At 36.7% G+C, this 19821-nt stretch overlaps 1 protein-coding gene across 1 annotated transcript in view; it reads right to left on the bottom strand.

The window, feature by feature from the left end:
- Positions 1 to 19821, bottom strand: part of bmp7b (bone morphogenetic protein 7b) — a 43189-nt gene that overhangs the window by 9155 nt on the left and 14213 nt on the right. Inside the window, exons 2-3 of the mRNA XM_038281826.1 lie at positions 2726 to 2918; positions 1244 to 1392 (exon numbers count right to left, since the gene is read on the bottom strand). Coding sequence (XP_038137754.1) covers positions 1244 to 1392; positions 2726 to 2918 — 342 coding nt within the window. The remainder of the gene's footprint in view (positions 1 to 1243; positions 1393 to 2725; positions 2919 to 19821) is intronic.

Below are 19821 nucleotides of genomic sequence, written 5' to 3'. Positions count from 1 at the left end.
GCAAGCACAATGTCCAAAAACACAGAGTACACCAAGCACTCTAGACATGAATGACAAATCAAAAATGTTCACATTTTTAGGAATTGTTTAAATAGTAAATTACTCAGAATTTCAATGAGATAGGCTACTAAAAACACATACACAGCACATACATACATGTTATTATATATAGAGAAGCATCGCAATTTCAGGATTTCATTTGGTGCAGCAATTGCTACTGCCAGTAGGTGCCACCCAAAGGAACTGAATGAATTCGGGTAGTAAACTACTTGGACACAATAATTAAAAAATGATTAAATGCTTCAAAAAGCCTTGATTTGCCATCCCTACCTAATTAGGCCCTCTACTCATCATCACTAGCTTTAATAATACACATAGAAAAACACTAAACAAGGAAAGACAGGTAACACTGGGACAGCAGGAGTGGACAGCGGAGGGAATCATTAAAGAAAAAGTGATGTGCCAAGCAAGCTTGAACACTGAAGAAAAGTGAAAAAGGCACGAAGCCATGGTTGAGAGATTATGGTAATTGGCATGCACAGGTGCGCAGAAAGATCCTAATTGCCAAGGTGGCAGTGCAGAGGAAAGGCTGGGCAACAAAGAAACCAGGACTAAACAGAGATGCAGATCACTAATTAAAGAAGGGAAAGATAAAAAATAAACCATATTGAAAAGAAACACAAATAAACAGGGCATAATAAAATAAGCAAAGGTTATATATAAAAAAACATGCATGTTGTCATAAACACTGATCATTGTGAAATGAAGGACATCATAAAAAAGAACCATAAATAAAAGCTTAAACCTAACACTCAAGGGTTATGGCATCATAGGCACTTTTTCATTCAATTTTCAGCTGTGCAGATTGTGTGCTCTGCCTGTCTCTCTACATCTGGGGTCTCAGATTCAAAGCCTTGAGGGCCTGCTAGTCTTAGATCTATCACCTCCCATAAACACCTGAATCGAGTCGTTTGACCACCACATACAGTAGAAGCAGTGAAGCTCTGCTAATGAGCTCATATTGGAGGCAGGTGGGTTGAAGAAGAAACACATCTAAAAGTTACAGGATGCCAACACTCAAGGATTTTAGTTTGACCACTGCTTCTACATTGAGGAACCCTTCTATAGGTTATATTGTTCAGAATGTTTTACGATTTTAGCATTCAAATATTATCCGTATATTACTTTATTTGTTCTCTTAAACATTTTTCTAAGCGCTAAATGTGAGCTGAATGCTGCTTACCCTTTGAGGTCTCTAAGGCCAGCTGCAGACCGAGGTTTCTGCCAGGGTTCAGAACCCAGTGGTTACTAGTTGCCGTAATGTCAAACACCAACCAGCCCTCTTCTGCTGCCCAGATCACCCTTGAGTCCAGAAGAAAGAGATCTGATTCCCTGAGGGGGACATAGAAAAAAAAGAGTTAGAGGTAGATATGGAGAGTCATGTGGAAAATGAACCAAAATGACTGAAGAAAAAAGTCATGGATGGAAGAGATTTACAGAGTCGGAGTAGTGTGACAGTGAAACAAAGAGAGTGATGGAGGGGAGGTGAGGAGGCCTCAGATGGTGAGGCCCAGGGGAGCACTTCATTTTGTTAATTGACAATAATAGCTTTATAACTGTGAGGTCTTTTCATATAGCACACCCTGTTCATCACACAGTGGAATTTAGTGAGTGAACCAGGGCAAGAATGGAAAAGCAAAAAAACATTGCTGTAAAAAAGAAAAACAGGGAGAAAAGTAGTGTAGGAAATAGTGCCTATACTAATCCATCCTATTGTCCAAAATTTAACTTTATGGTATATAATCTTTCACCATTGAAATCTCTTGTTCTTAATGTGGGCATTCATGCATCCCGACCTATTTATGACTGAGCAGATAGTGTGTCACAGACTCCTGGTCTATTCATGTATGCAGGCCTTTCTCTGGCAGAGGAATAAATGACTGTGTTGTTCCCTCCAGATAACAGAAACCTTTAGGAGAAACTGGGGATAGAGTCATACACCTTCTTGCAAAGCCTTATTTAACCTAGAAAGATTTAGTGTAAAAATCTGACTAAAATCAAGGCTTAGTTTTAAAAAAAATATTTTGTTTTGAGTTGAATTATATAAGGTCTAAGACTGTGTTAAATAAAAACCAAATTATAAAAGGTTTAAAAATCACACCCTCAGTAGCACGAAGTTGAATGTTTAACAATAGTACCTGAAAAGCCGTTTAATTTTTAAAAACAACCATTGACTAAAATGCTTTTTTGGTTAATTGGTTTACATCATCCTTATCTTTAATCAATTCTTGAAAAGGTTAAATCTTCTTGTCAACATAGTTCCTATTAGCCTGGCCAACCAGACTGAGGCGGACTCCCAAAATAAGCATTAATCCTCTATTGCACGTTCCCGCAGATGTCCTTCACATTAAGGACCATCCCAAACTATGTGATTCTTCTGTTTTGGGGCACGTTTACTCTTGACCCATGCTCCCTGTAATCTGCTGCCCTAGTCCATTGTCCTCCTGCATTAAAATGTAGTGCTCCCCCACACTATCTTTGAAAATCTAAAGGGTTTCAATATGTCCCTCTGCCTGAACATCCTTTTTGGACTATCATGTTGTGTGACGTGTTCACTCACTTTACCTGGAGGCAAATAGGTCAATCAGTGAATAAACAGAGTTTGAAAGTTGTAGCTCTTTAAACCCGGAAGTTGTTTCACCAAATAACACAAATTAGAGCTCACCTGTCCGAATGTTCCTCTAACACCTGGTAGACGCTGATCTTGAAGGTCTCATTATCATAACTTTCATGGATGAAGTCTTTGTAAATACGAAACTCAGCAGCGGTGACGGCTTCACCTTCTGGGATACGTGACAGATCGAATCTGAACTCTCGATGATGCCGCCGCACTGGAAGGAATTCCTTATCGTGCTCCACTGACAAGAAAAGCACATAAGAGAAAATAAGACAGCGTACCCAAGCAGAGGGTAAAGCTCCCCTTTATGGGTTATGAAACAACCAGGAGCTTATGTGAGTTTATATAAAGCAAAGCCTTTTGTGTGGTCACACGTTACAATGTCTTGGGCAAGAAAATTGATGCTTTGAGGCAGACAGTGATGATATTTATTCTCTTTAAACCTTTGTTGTTATTAAGAACCTAACATAAGCTGTAAGACTCAAACTCTGTGCCAGATTTTACAGGTCCATGAATATGCTGTACATATGTTGGCTGATGGCAGAAACATTCACGAAGCATTGAATTAGAAGCAATGCATCTGGCACACACTGAAGCATGATAGAGAGATGCAAGCAGATTCTGACAGGTTTATGAGCCGCTCTCCTCCCTTTCTTTTCCTTTCATAGCCCCAGAGAGTCATTCAGTCTGTCCTTCATCTGGTTCTCATGAGTTGGGGGCTTCATGTTTGCTGTACCTAATCTCCTCTGGCTCGCCATTGCCACATCCATGTTTTCCAGTCCCTCCTGCAGCCTCAAGAAACCCTCCTTCCTTAACCTTGCTCCTCTTAAGTCACAGCAGGACATCCCTAGAACAAACGCTTTTTACCGACAGATAGTCAGCAGTTAATCATTCTCTCTGTTTTTCATTTCTTTGTGTAAAAGACAGCAAATTTGATATTCCTCTTGACCTCATATTTGTGTAATATAAATTTTTTTTTTTTTTCAAATGTCATCTATGTAAGAAAATATACACTACAATATAAAACTCATCTCACATTTCTTTAGATTTCACTGTCAAGAGCTAAAAATTCCTTCTATATTGAAATGACTTTTTTCAATTTCCTGCACTTTCCAAAGGTCTTTGAGTGTTATCTTCATCTCTTCATTTATTTACCCAAATCTAAACTTCCTTAACAAGCAATGCTTGAGAACATATAAAAAAATGTGAATTCTGCTAGCTATGCAGTCTTTAATAAATCATTAATCATGAATACATAACGACGCTGAGGTACAATGAGAATACTTTTATCTTCTCATCAGTACTTCTTTAGCTTGAAGAGGCATTATGTTAAATTTTACCGCCTTTGTTCTGTCCAAGGCAAGGCAAGGCACGACAAGGCAAGGCAAATTTATTTGTAAAGCACAATTCAGTACAGACAATGCAAAGTGCCTTACATGAATAAAATATAGGAAAATAAAACAGAATCAAAGCAAGTAGGAAAAAATGAAAAATAAAAAAATTCAGAAACAAAAAAGAACATTAAAAACAGTTGGACTAAAGGAAATAAAAAAGTTGAACTAATGATGTTTCAGTTGAACTGTTTAACTAGAACAGTCAAAGGCAATGCTAAACCCAAGGTTAGTTATAAATATGTCCTAATATTTGAGTTTACAAAGAAACTTCTACAGTATTGCTTTATCTGTATTTTATTTTGAAGGCGAGTTTTGAGGTAGCAGTGCATTGTCAGTAGCAGAGTCAGTGGGAACAGGTTATTGCAGAGAGAAAGCATGCCTATTAATTTAGAAACTTTGCCTCCTGTGTCATCAATCTGTGTTCTGTTTGGTGCTATATATTTGATTAGAATTCATTTAGAGATCGTTTTTCAAATGTGTTTATTCCAGTAAATAGCCGTGTCCCAATAGTTTTTTTCCACAGTAAAGATCATAACTGTTTATTATCAACAGCTAATGTTAATTGTATTTTATGCTTCCTGACATTACAAGTTTATTCTCTGCTTGTAGAGCTGATGCATATTTTATTTTTTGTTTCTGTTTATATTTTCACTCAAATCTTTCATTGAGCTTCCCACACAATTGTATAGAATTGTAAGAAGACCGTAATAAAGGAGCAAGACGCTCAGTTTCCTGGCTCATGAAAACATGAGCATGGCTTGCTGTTAATCTGCATTAACATACACGGTATATCCAAAACGTAGTGATAACAGTGCAGCCTTTTTCTTTGACCCTTTACGACTAAAACAGTAGGCTCTCAGTAGATCAAAACCATTGCATCTATAAGCCTATATCGTATTTGCTAGAAATTACTTCAGAAGTTTGGTGCTGTTGGGCGTAGTTAGTTTGCATGACCCATGTACGAAGACCTTCATCCTCGACGCGGGTAACCTGGTTTCAAATCCGACCTGTGGTCCTTTGCCTGTCAGCCTACTGTCAGGAAAAACAAGCCACTAGTGTCGTTAAACCTCAAAAAAAAAAAAAAAAAAGGTTGGTGCTGCACGTTAGACATGACGTCAAGTGCATCGATGTTAAAAGGGACGACCAGAGCAAATAGCTGAGGCGTTATATTCAATATGGATTCTGCAGATATTTTGAAGTGACCATCATCCAGCTCAACTCAGGGCTGCAGTTCTGTGTTATCGCCACAGGTGGCCGTATGATTAGAAAACTCTGTAATGCCTCTTTAAGTTCACACATTCTGTAAATAAGGGTTATTAGCAAAGGCTTTGCCATACCAAAGAAAGTATGTTTTTTTTATTGGACAATACATCTTGCTCATGTCTAAACATTAAGAAAAAACACATTGCGTGGAACATAATGTCATATCATGTTTAATAGATATACTTTAATAACAGACTGACACAGCTCATTGGCTAATTTGTATCATGTGCAGCCTGGTCCCGATGCTCCAAGAGGCTTTACCATATTAACAGGAGAAGCGGGGCATGTGAAGTTAGACACTGTCGTCGGACAACATGCGGTAATTTATAAATGTTTTAAATCTGGTTGGGTCCGGATTAGCCAACAGGTGGGTCCGGATCCGGACAGCGGACCACTAATCCGTGACCTCTGGTATAGGATGTTGGAGCAATATTTATTTATGACAGTGTATACAGGGATATAAGAAAGTGGGCTAATTCTGAAGATTTTTGTACGAAGTCTTGTAATCTGCTTTGATTCTGCAGAATTTGATCAGATTGCATAGCAACACATGGATGTTCCATATTATCGAAAAATGAAAGTTAAAAAGTCTCTTTGCAAACCAATGTTTGGTGATTTTCCAAAGGCACAATCCCGATGTAAAGGCACCTTCAACAGTAAAGTAGGAGTCAGCAGTGTGAATGATGTATTTGGATCAAATTGTCCGATCAGAACAGAACCACCATAGGCGCAGTGGCTGGCAGATTGTTCGCGAGAGAGTGACCAAATGATAAGAGCCCAATTCCAGACAAACCACTTAAAAAATTAGCTGTGTTTGTGTTTGGTGTGAACATACTTTAGGATTAGTTTTAACTTATAATGCCATACAAAACTACCACTTCTTTGCAATCTTAAGATCTTTTATTAAGTATTTAATGTATTTGTTAAACTTCAGCTTAACCTAAATATTTACTTTCCAAGAAGGTGTATATACAGTATCCATATATCTTTAACCAAATAAATGTTATATATTAAGGGTTTATTTAGCCTTTGCAAACACAAAGATTTAGAAAAATAGCAAGCCCTAGGCATTCCAGGGGCTACTGAGAGACACTGTAACAGACACAGACTCATGTTCAGTTCCATCAATATCTGAAGCACATCGAAAAGACATTGTCTCCTCTGTTGGTAAACTGATAAGTAGATAACATTGAGAAAACTTCATAGCACTCACTTTAAGAGATAGACTGATACAGGGTTTTTAAGCCAGTGCCATTTAATATGACATAAGTATAGCTGCTTTTTGGGGTGCCAATTTTAAGGTTGTTGCTTTCTCTTCCTCCATTTACCAAAACAATAAAAAAAAGAAATCTCTATATTATGGTTGAAATGATCAGATTAATCGTGATTAATAGATTATTGAAATACTCGTCAACTAATTTAGTAATCGATGAATCGTTAACTGGAGTGTAGAGACTCCACAACATGCCTGTAGTTGACAGAGGAACCCACATTGAGCTGTAATTATGCCAAGATTGTAAAAAAATATATATATAAACAAAAAGTTTGGTCTAATTGAAATGCCTTTAAATACACATTAACATGAATTTAACACACTGTAGTAAACAGATAAATAGAGGCAGAAGATTTATTTCAGTCATCAATGCTCACATTCAGCGACAAACAAGGGCTTTTTCAAGCTGGGCACCGTTTCATTCACAACACCTGTCCCATCAATGAGGACTCAGAATCAGAAATACTTTAATAATCCCAGGCTGAAATTACTTTTGTTACATTACTACATCTGTAATAGAGTGACCAGCTTGATATAACACAATTTCATATAATATATAAAATTAGGAGGTCCCCGCTCCATCTTGCCATCAGTTTGGAGGTCCTTGGCCTGGAAAACGTGAAGACCCCTGCTCTAATGAATCGGGAAATTCATGCACATATCAGTTAGCAAAATACAATAAAAAAAAATATTTGCAAAAAAGTATGGTGCTTTATTTAGTCAAATGTGTTTTTTTTAGCCTTATGGTCCTCTTATTTTGAATCTGCTCCTTATACTCGTCCCACCTCTTTTCTCCCAGTGCAGGTGCATTCCCTCTGTTTATAGAGTCAGACCTGTTCTTAGCTTACCAAGCAGACTCCCACCTTTTACATTAAAAATTGTTTCTTTTATTCTTTTTTTGCATATAAAATGGCTTGACACTTCTGTACAATGCACAAAGTAATAGTTTCTCATGTTTTATCAACACGACGCGAAGGACAATAAAGCCCTTGCTTGCCATTTCATTCCCCTACAGGCCATCTAGGGAATATGGCAGTCATTAGATGAGAGGAAGAGGCAAGGTTTAAGCTAAGTGGGTGCATTTATGATTTCCTGTTGAAGGAAGTGAGTAGCCGTCACCCCACCTGTGTCGCACATACCAAAAATCTGGCAAACACACCCTGCGATGCCATGTGAACCTCTCTCTCTTAGTACTCGACATTTAACTCAGTCGCAACTCTTCCACACACAAACTCTTGGAGCCAGTAAACCGATGGGTGCTGTGCGTCACTGCACAGTAACACAATCATTATGGCTTTCTGTAATCCATAATTAGAGACACGACAACAGACAGATGCAAAGAGAAAAGCGAGCTTACACAATGAGCTGGCCACACACGTGCAAATCAGCGCACTCAGACATGGTAAGATGACAGAGACTGCTTCATCCAGCAAGAGTTTATCATGCACCTGGTAACAATAAGGGAGACTAATGGTCTCTGTGTTAACCTTCATTTACAGTTACAACTTCCTTTCTGTAGTTCTGCTTCATGTTACAGAAAATCTAAAGTTACTATGGTGTAAAATACTGTCACAGCACTGTTTCTATTGGCATCAAGTCAGAAAAATAGCTTTGAAACAACAAAAAAGTAAAGTGAAAACATAGACCTCATTTTTAGCAACCTATAAATTGATTTCCTTTTAATAAAATTGAAGTGGACAAGGTTTTATATGAAAATTATCACTGGGACTTAAATACAGTGTGTGACAGTACCTCGCCACTGCCTAGAGTGTGATTTTTCTCCCTTTTGCACAAGTGAATAAAGAGCTTGTTTTTGTTCATTGCTCTGGAATGACCTTTTAACACATTAAACTTCTTTGTTTTAAAATGTCACATGTATTTCAGCTTTCCATGAGAACAAGTTAACCTTACGTGACAATGGAAGTTTTTTGTTACAAAAGATGACAGACTTTTATTTTTTTCTACATGTATGAAGCTGGCACATTCTTTATAATAAAGAAGCAAGCGCAACATAATCATCTCAAGATCCTTGGTAGTTCGGGTTTTTGTTTTTTTTTATTTGTTTTGTTTTTTATCATTTCTATTTTTCCTGTTTAGAAAGTATTAGTATAGTATATTATAGTATTAAGAACGTATTCTGTTAATTGCTCTTTATCATCTCTTGTGTTCTGAGTATTTCATTATATTCTCTTGGATCTCATCTTTCTTCTCCTTTCATGTCCTTTTTGTAGTTTTTTTCCCCTTTGAGTTAATTACTCCCCTTCCTTCTGTCTACATGTTTTGCTTTTTTCAGCAGCTGTTCCAAATCCCCCTGATTTGCTCACCTGCATCCAATGTTATTCTCCACCTTTTCCTCTGAATATAAGCTCTCTCGCTGTCATTCTTCATTGCTGGTTCCTTCTACTACTCTGCTGTGCTCCATGCCATGCTTTTCTCTACCTCTTGAAGTTATGTTTGTTGTAGTAATATTAAATTACCCTTTGCAACAGTTAGGCCTTACACTGGGATGCTGTTTAACTATAAACATACCTGATCTATGGCACTTAATTTATAATAATATAACTTAATCTATGTGGTTCAAATATCATCCTCAGTGTATTCCAACTGTGTCTTTATTGTTTTAGAATAGTCCAAACTCAGGTATCCCTTCAAAAGAATATACATTGATGGAGTGTTCAACTCTGAATTACTTTGATCCTGTCATTCCTGCCAGTGATACAGTATTTCCCAAATAAAAAGAGTTACCACTGGTTTGCTTCTTAAAAAGAAATCATTCTAAAAATGAGCCTGTATTTGCAATAGCTCTTTAAATGATTCAGAACTTCGCACTTCTTTCAAACTGCCATTAAACCTGTCTTAAAGACATACTAAAGTCCTACTATTGAAGGTAGACCCTGTGTGTACAACTGAAGCAAGCCTAATATACAGTTTCTTTTATATCTAAAATGTTATGTAAAGTAACATTTTTTTTTTTATCATCTCCTTGATGATGTTCTCTTTTTTTGTAAAAGATACACAATGTTGGCTCAACAGGAAACCAAATAAACTTTTGGGCTCCAAACTGTGACAAACTCTAAATCCAAACTAAGAATATGTTATGTTTTTTTATGTCTTCACACTTGGGATACAAACAAATAATTGACCACGGTCAATGTTAATGAAGCATTGTACATAGAATAACTGATAAAGTTTGTAGGCCTATGTATTTATTACTGTTTTCAAGGCTGTGCTTTAAAATCTGAAATTCTCTAGAGCTGTTCTAAATGAAATTTTTTTTTTTGTTTACACTCGTGTACCCGGTATACAAAATGACAGAACAAATCTAAGTCAGATCAGACTAATCTATTTCAGTCTTGAAATGTGATCTCCTTTCAGAACCATTATCCGCTGCTCATCCCTAAATGGAGCCAGACAATAAGAGGTTGAGGCATGCCATGATAGAAAAGCAGAGCAACCCAAATATAAAGTTCTAAAAAAATCTAAATAGAGCCCATTGAGACATACTGCATGACAGAGCAGCATCAAATTATCAAACTAAAAATTAAAGATCTGCTGGGAAGGTAAAGATGTGTGGACAGAAAAGTGGAGGGAACACTATAGTAAAGCACAGGATACATATAAGCCCAGTTGATTGTGTGTACTTTAAGTTAATGCACTTCATGTGGCCATTTTTTCCCAATTCTTCAAACTGTAACCAAACATTTAGAAGCATAGTTGACAACAAAAAGTTGCTAAATTGCACAAAATGTTCCTCAAGTGAATCCAGTGACCAGATGGAGCCAAAGCACTGCACATCTCTGAGTTATAAGAGGCTAAGATAAGAGGTTTTTTTTTTTATTGGTGTATGGGGAGCGCTTATGAACAGGTCTGCCCTACAGACAGAATGAAGTGGAGGAGAGGAAGAGAAGGTGTTCAGTAGTCTGCCACTGTATCAACACAGCAGGAAAGTCATTTATTTTTAAAGTTTGCACTGTTGCCTTTGTATGAGACAAAACTGATTATCAAAAACCCGCTGGCCAGGGACACTAAGCGAATTAGAAGTTTTAATTGATACGGAATTTAAAAAATAATTGCAATTAGATATCATGTTAACCATCCATAACTTTTTTCATGTAATTTCCTATTTAGTAACCTAACAGATCCCTGATTTTTTTGTATTTATTTGTTTCGTTAATTTAGTTAATGTTTCATACAGCTGAAGAGTTTTCAATATAATGATGTTTCTTTCGTTTCTTTTTTACAAATTGCAATATTGTAAAAATCTAAACCTTGTAAAGGAGTTAGCCCTTCATGATACGGAGAGACTCTTTTGGAAAAAAAAGAGGAAAAACACTGATTTTACAAAAAAAAAAAGCTGCTAACTGTATCAATTAATAATTTTCTTATTTACCAACGATAAGATCATTCAACTTTAGATTGACTCATGAATAACTTTACAATAATATAACTTATACCCCAAGGCAAGGCAAGGCAAATTTATTTGTATAGCATAATTCAGTACAAAGACAATGCAAAGTGCTTTACATGATTAAAATACAGGAAGATAAAACAGAATCAAAGCAAGTACAAAAAAAACCCAACAAAATAAAAAAATGCAGAAACAAAAAAGAATATTAAAAACAGTTGGACTAAAGAAAATATGTTTCAGTTGAACTGTTTAACTAGAACAGTCGAAGGCAATCCTAAACAAATGTGTTTTTAATCTTTATTTAAAGGAACTCAGGCTTTCAGCACTTTTACAGTTTTCTGGAAGTTTGTTCCAGATAAGTGGAGCATAGGAACTAAATGCTGCTTCTCCATGTTTAGTTCTGGTTCTAGGTATGCAGAGCAGGCTGGAGTCAGAAGACCTGAGTGGTCTGCAGGGTTGATACACTGATAGCAAGTCTGTGATTTATTTAGGTGCTAAGCCATTCAGAGATTTATAGACTAACAGAAGTATTTTAAAGTCTATTCTCTGAGATACAGGGAGCCAGTGTAAGGATTTTAGAACTGGGGTGATGTGCTCTACTTTCTTAGTCTTAGTGAGGACACAGGCAGCAGCGTTCCTGATCAGCTGCAGCTGTCTAATCCACTTTTTAGGCAGACCTGTGAAAACACTGTTGCAGTAATAAATTCGAGCAACTAAAGTACTTAAAAACTGCATGGTAAATATATGCCATTATAGCATATATGTGAGAATTTCAGTTAGTCGTTTTGATAAAGTCAAATAAAATGTGGGACTGTCTAGCTCCTAGTTACTGTACTACCGGCTTCTCGGATTTATTACTTTGATACAAATTCATTGAGATATGAAGTGTCAATTGCTGAGGGATACTTTTACTCTTAATAACTTCGCTAGATAAAACTTCAAAAAGTCTGAGCTATCCCTAAAGAACAAATTCCATCTGAGCATCAAAAGCTGATTTTGCTCTTTGTTTCCCCATTTTTTTGAAGACCTCCCCCCTTTTTTTCTCTCCTTATCCTCTCTCCACCTCTCCTGCTATCATGAGGACCTAAGACACTTCTAAAACACCTCACTCCACAGAGCAGCAGCAGACATATCTGACGGCTCACATTAGCCCAAGTGTCTGTCGGACACCCTCACACCCTCAGTCCTGTTTCCAAGCTTCCGCTCCTCACTGGGAGGGGAACTAACCCCTGGCACCCCTCTCAATTTTCTCAACTGTCGAGAGCTTTGCTTCCTACAATGCCTAGGATTTCTCACCCACAACATCCCCCTAAAGCTCTTTACTAGTAAGCACACCTGGTAGCTAAAAAATGTGGTCAGATAATTCCAGAGCCTAGGTCTGAGACATATAAACCAGAAAATGTCCCAGGAACTCTTTCTCTGTATTTTAATATTGCTCTAAAATGTGTCAAAGTTTCCAAACACTAAAAGGAGAAAAATATTTGAAGGAAAGGGTCAGACTTCTCTTTGGGTGTTTATCCTATAAACAGTTAAGACAGTTGGAACTCTTGGGTAAAACTGAGTACTCACAGTAGGGCAGTTAGCACATTAGGAAACATCTTGTCCTCTAGCAAGTGCTGATGACATCATACCAGCTTGATGTATTTCCACCGTAAGATGTGACAGCTCAGAGGGTCAGCAGAGTTTAATACTATAACTTACTCACACTTAGCGATCATTAACTTTCCACAGAGGAAGTTTTTAGTGAGTCAGTGAGCACAGTCACTAATGTATGCCTATGGTCCTATGTGGAGGCAAAGAAAGTAACCACAGGAAGGAAAGTCTTTACATTGAAGAGCTGCGGTCAGGCCAGACTTTTCCGGCTTTGCTGACCTCTTTACTCTCCTCCTCACAGCAGCCATCAAATTTGCCTGCCCTCTACACCCATAACCTCCTGTGCTTGGTTCCACCTCATGCTTCACTGGGCACCATGGACCACAGATTTATACAGGATATATAAACAACCTGGAATGCTTAGTGATACATTTCACTGTAAAAAGAATCTCAAAGTGGTGCTTTTTTCTCATTTGCTTTGAATGCTTTACGGATTCTTTGCTCAAATGAATAGTTGGACTTTGTTGCACAAATTTTACTGCTACAGTGACTGGTCATCCCAACACAATCCTTAACTGGTCTACATCGTTAGTTTCATTAAAAATCTAGTTATAAAAACAGCAACTGACAGATAAAATTTCTTTTTTCTGTAAAATATTTTTACTGTGTTTAAGGAAGTTATGTTTCATTGTTCAAGTAATGGACAAAAACAAATTTTAACATAATTGCAGCAGTTTTAAAGTTTTGGTTATGAATAATGTATTTGTCAAAACTTTTCTATAATTGAGTCGCAGTAGTATGTTGAAGGACAATATCCTTCTGGAAGATCAATCTGTATCACTACCAAGTATTTTAAATCCTTTAAAATGTTTACTTTTAAAACTGGCCTGTATTTTACCCCATCCACTTTTCCATCAATTTTAAATTTTTTCTCTGCCCCTCCTGATCAAGACCATCCCCGCAGCATGACAATACCACAACCATGCATCACAATGGCAAGAAGAGTTCGGAGTAATGTTTAGCGTCTGCTTTCATCCACACAGCACATAACATGTACAGCAGTAGAAAAACCTTCTTCTTATCTGCTCAGTGTTCAATATGTTTTTTATGTTGCCTATATGACTTGTAGCAAACAGGAATATTGAATATGTTTTTGTTTTATCTAATAATCACTCTCACATAATATCCCGGTAATATACTTAAAACTTGTTTTAATATGACAACTTCTGAAAATAAACACCAGTATCAGTTATGTAATATGGCACAGTAGTAAAACTTTAAAGGAAAACAAAATAAAAAAAATGTTAGATTAATTCATTCATTCAGTGATTGTGTTTTTATATATATATCTAATTTGTTTAAAGGAGGATGAAATGTAAAAAACTTAGTAACTTCAGACAAATATTTGTATCTTCCCTCTAAGGCGACCACTTGCATTTTGTAAAAACAATAAGGCAGCAAATGTGACTCATACGGGAAAATTTGGTTTCTGCCGTGCGAGTGACAATTAAAAAATAATTTGATTTAACGTCAATCAGGATGTTTTCTACCACTAAGGATAGAGTATTATTTCCTGAAATTAAATCCAGAATAGCAAGTGTTTTAAAAATGTATCTTACATATAACTGTCAAAAGAGTACTTCAACTTAAGGTGTTGAGTTTTATCTTCAAAGTTCCTCCTCCTTCCTCTTCTTAAGAACTTAATATTTCATTAATCAGAAAACTTATAAAATTTAGTGAGCTCCTAAGCACAAAAAAAATTAAGTAAATGGGGAAAAAGCTAACTTTTAATTTTTACATCAAGCAACGAGGTCTGTCAGTCCCTTGAGTCGTATTTTCATTTTTAAGGAATGAGCAAATGTGAATAAATAAAAAAAGTAAGACTTTTTATTATTGATGGCTCCCCAAGATTTAACATTTTTAGATTTTAATATTAAATCTACAAATTCTTTTTCTTTTATTTCCTGTTAAGAACTTGTTCCTGTTAAAAATGATGCATTGCTTTAAAAAGATGTGACTTAAAGAGCAGCCTTCAGCTGTGGGATAAAACTCTTCCTACTGAAGCAAATGCACAAATAAAATGTGAGCATGTAAAATTTCGCTACAGGATAATATAAATATTGACTGCTGGTTTTTGTTTTAAAGATTGTGAAAATGGTCTAAGAAAGTGACCTCTTGATTTTCTAAAACGTTGCTGAGCTTTGTAGTCATTCAGCATCAGATTGTTTTCACACCATGTTAAGAAATGGTTCACCAGCTCCTGTACTCAGCTTCTTGTCCATTTTTGATGCACCCAACTACTGCAGATTCATCAGCGTATTTCTGTAGATAACAGAAATCAATGGAATTCGGGACTCTACAGAGTAAATAGGAATAATGGTGAGAGTATCCTCTCCTGTGGTGCTCCTGCGCTGCCAACTACCTGATTTAAACAGTTTAAACTTCACTCATGCAAACTGTGTCCTGTTTGTCAGGTAGTCTTTAAACCAGGTGATTGCTGACGCCTCCACCTGAGTCTTCTGGAGTTTCTGACAAAGTAAGTCAAGCTGAATCGTCTTAAATGCACCGGAGAAATCAAAGAACATGCCTCGTCTAAATGACAGAGGGGTTGTTGAAGCAGGTGTGTGATGGCATCATTAGGTCCAGCTCAACAGCAACAAGTGAAATGCAGGTGGTCTTGAAAACTGCTTGTTTGTTTGCTCAGGTGGACCACCAGGAGTTTTCTCTATGACTTTCATGTATGGGATTTCAAGCCAACAGCTCTTTAGCCACTAAGGATTGCTCCTTGAGTTTCATTTGATATCAGAACAGGGCAGGGTGTCTTCCATGTCTCTGGAACTATCTTCTGCAACAGGCTAAGACTGAAGAGATTCTGTAGAATCCCACAGGGCTTATCCTCATTAATTTGGGGCTGACACCATCTGGACCTGGTTGCCTTATTGCAAATCAATCTCCCCAGTTACCTCTTCATTTAACTTCTAGAGACAGACAGACAGGTGGAAGCAGAGGAGCAGCACCATCTTCTAATTTGGATAAGAGTCTCACTTTAGAGACATAGGAGTTATTGAGATTTACATAAAACAAGTCCAAAGTTTTTTGTTTTGTTATTTTTATGTTGGCAGTGTAGCAGAGACTGCCATAAATGCATTAGACTTTTGTCTCTGTAGTTACTCAACATTGGAACTGATGGCATCATATGCTGTGTTGGCCACAGCCAAAGGTGGAATGTAAACAGTTTTCAAAACAACACTGGTAAACTTTCTGTGCAAAAAATATGAATAATAAAAAACATGTCAAGAGTTCAAAATCTGAACTGGAGAAACAAATCTTCACAATACTGTCAGTGATTACCACGTTTGCTGTTCAAAAACACTGCCAACCCACCTCTCAAGTTTTTCCACCTTCTTTAATCTCTATCTGCTTGTATGTTCAGAAAGCTTGGTAGAGAGAGACTGAAGTTGGGGATATGATCTTGCAGCCATTTTTAGGTAAAAAAAAACAAAGTATTTGGCGAGTCCTTGCTAGGGGTTGGAGTTTTCTTTTGTTTCAGAAAAATATCCCATTGTGCATAATGGCATATAGAAAAGATGTCTTAAATTTTCAGCTCCAACCTCCTCCCCTTACTACTGGATCCTCGGTCCTTCTTTTAAACTCAACTGGTAATTGTGGAAGTACCAGTGGTTGGTACTTGTGGTTGTATTTCACTTTTTGATGTTAATGAGCTTGTTCCGGGTGTAATATGAAGCTCTAGCGAAAGTTCAATTGAAGAAACTCTGACTTACCTCACAACATCAGAAGCTGATCCGTCTCCGAAGCGAGCCAATCAGCTTTGAACTACTCCACCACGAAGCCCAATCAGCGTCCTGCTTCCACTTTATAAACTCCCTCAAATCTCACCACAGCCGCTATCCTGCAATCGCAATGTCGGATTTCGATCCAGACGACAAGTCACCCACCTCCATCCCCTTCTCCGCCATCGCAGCTGAATCGTCCTCCATGACACGACTTCACCCCAACCTCATCAGAGAGTATTAATCCCAGTTGTCACCATCCCTCGTCTTATCGCATTGGTCCGGCAGAAGACCACCATGTTGAGCCCGGTTCTGCCAGAGGTTTCTTCCCAAAGGGGAGTTTTTCCTCTCCACTGTCGCTTCATGCTTGCTCATCATGGACACTTCACGGTACCTGCATCACCGAGCAGGACCTCTATATCCCGAGTCTGAGTGAAGCCCCGGCGTCAGCTCCCTCAGTCTTCTAGTCCCACAATTCTGCCCAGCAGATCACCTTGTCAACCAGCTCGGATTAAACCACCACCAGTTTCAGGCCCGGGGGGAACATCCCTATTCACATTCATCTACTCATGCATGTTAAAGCATAATTCAGCATGAATGTTCCTGCCGAGGTCTGAGCGCCAAAGACTATACTTTCTTATCAATAAATTCTTCTAATTATCTTTTCTCTCTGTGTGAGTTTTTCAGATTGAAATAACACGTTGCTATGGTTTTTTAAGGTTATGCATTATACAAATCCTTGCAACTGCAGCTGCACAAAATCCAAACAAAAGATCTGATTTGCACAAGAGATTTTCTTTGAAAAAAAAAAAATCGGAATAAAAATAGCTGGTTTTCAAACATTTACGTAACTTAATCTGATGTTTTTGTTCTTTTGAATTTAAGATTATTTTTTTTATTGTAGATTTTGATGTTTTCACAGGTAGATCAGATTTTCATGCATGATTTATCATGTGTTGCAACAAACAATAAAATAATATACATAGATCATTTGTTAACCTCTAAACTTTACCTCATGCTTTAACAGGAATTATTGATATATATCTGGTTAGACTTTTGTTGACAGATATTAAATGATAAACATCAACAGATTGTATTTTCTCCCTAGTTTCCTATCTGAGACAAAAAATAAACTGTACCGCTGGAGCAATTTTGTTTTTCCTGCATGATCAATACATACTTGTTGAAGTTGCAAATTAAGATTGGCAAATTAGTTTGACAACAATTGTTGGACATTTGTTTTACTGACCATTTACATGAAAAATTAGGATTTCTAATAAACTGTTATATTACTATAGATACAGGCACCTTGATTAAGGTTCAAATTAGTTAATTGACAAATTGCATCTTAAAGTTTTAGGTGTTTCAACTCTGTTGTCCCAGGAATATTTTTCTTGTCATAAATCAAAATAATGGTTTTAGAGTTTTGTAAATGCCAACGTTTTTTTCTGTTTTGAATCATTGTAAAAGTTTAGGTATATTGGATGAAGAAGCTGAACAACAAAATGTTGCCTGTCTGAAGGGGGCTCTATATAGTGGAATGTCAACAACATAATTACATCTTCATCAGCCTTTATTCTGATGTGAGATATACTGAGCTCAACTTCAGGAGTGAGACAAAGAAGAGGTTTCCACAACCCCACTTCAACCATCTGCAGTTCTTCTCGAATAAAACAACTCAAACTTGCCGTACCACAGCCGTTCTGTTTCCCCCCACTCACCCCTTCTACCCTTCATCCCCTTGTTTTCATGTTCTTTAATTTAGAGGCCACAGGAACCACACCCTCCTCATTTAGCCAAGCCAGCTCCCTTTATAGACCTCAGGAAAACTTACATGTTGCTCACTCATTTGCAGAAGGGTAAACATTTTAGATTTTTAACCTCCATCCCAGTGCTGCACCTTGTGCAAACATGATGTGCACTAGAATTTTATCAGCTTGTTGTTTATTTTGCTCCCTCAAGCCAACTGATTTTGCTTTACAAAAAATATGTTGATAAAAACACAAGGAAAAGCAGCTGTTCATTTCTTCCTAGATAAATGAAGACCTTTTTACAGCCATCTCGCATTTCACTTTACCCTACATCCAATGTTTCATCACTTGTCATAAAACCACTTGTACATGGTCATTGCTTGACTTTTGCAAGCATTTATTTTAATGTTGGAGCCTTCAGTAGAATATGGTTAGTTTTATAACTTCCGCTAAAGCAATCTTCTGCTTGGAGACCTAACACATTTTACATAGTGCAGCTGGTGGCAGGCAGGCTAGGTAGCTCAAAATAGGGTTTTACTAGACACACTCATAACTGCTTTGACGCCTAGGTTCACAAGATTGTGCACTCCCACACTGAAGAGACAGAGAGGATGAATTCACTAACAGAATAAATGACTATGAAAATAATTCATTTTTAGTCTCAAACTATGAAGCTAACGATAAATCCTTTTTAACATTTTTTTTAGAAAACATAAATAAAATAATTCTCTAGCAAGCATGAATATTTTTGATTGATACTGAAACAGTTATTTCAACCAGATGTGTGAAAACATTAGCAACAATGAATCACTAACTTAGAATAAATTACTGTGAAAATTATCCATTGTTGGCCTCAAACTATAAGGCTAACGGTGAATCCTATTTAGCATTTTTTGAAAACATAAATAAAATAATTCTTTAACAAGCATATTTTTGATTGATACTGAAACAGTTAATTCAACCAGATGTGTGAAAACATAAGCAACAATGAAATAACCTGTCATTTCTTTCTCTTTTTCTGACCCTGATGCAGAAGAAATATTATGCTGCAGAGTTTTAACAGAGTAAACTAAGTGAAATGTTTAATGCAAAGTATACTGAACAAAAATGTAAATCTAACTCAACATTTTTTATTAGCTAAACCCACTCATTTTATAATTTTTCTGTAAACATAATTCATGAAGTGCTGTAGAGCTTGACATTTTTACAGGTTTTAAAAAGAAAATGTAATTGAAATTGCTGTAATGAATCCTTTAACATTTGAAATAAAACAATTTGAAATCTAACTTGTTGTTATGCTTTGTTTGTTTGTCTTTTTTTGTTTAAAAATGCATCTTATTTTAGGTCAAAATGACCAATTCTTTAAAAAAAAATAAAAATTAATTTTCAACAACAAAAAAATTGTTTCACAATTGAAATAGAATGAAGAATAGATTAAAAAAAAAAGGGTCCTACACAAAATTATGCTTTAGTCATTTTGGTGACATGGACAAAACAATGTTCTGGAATGTAGGTAAAAAAAAAATAGCATTTTAGTTCCATCCTACCAGAGCTCCATCTTCTGTATGTTTGCAGTTTATGGACTTTAGCAAAACCCAAAAAGGACTTCTTATTACTTGATTCTAACAACTGATTTTCTATCGTAATTTTTTCAAAAGCCCAGATCGATTA

This window comes from Cyprinodon tularosa, unplaced genomic scaffold, assembly GCF_016077235.1.
Source record: "Cyprinodon tularosa strain WSP-4 unplaced genomic scaffold, ASM1607723v1 ctg176, whole genome shotgun sequence".
NCBI classification, from domain to species: domain Eukaryota; kingdom Metazoa; phylum Chordata; class Actinopteri; order Cyprinodontiformes; family Cyprinodontidae; genus Cyprinodon; species Cyprinodon tularosa.
Note: the sequence above shows the minus strand (reverse complement) of the source record. Positions and strands in the feature narration are given on the sequence as shown.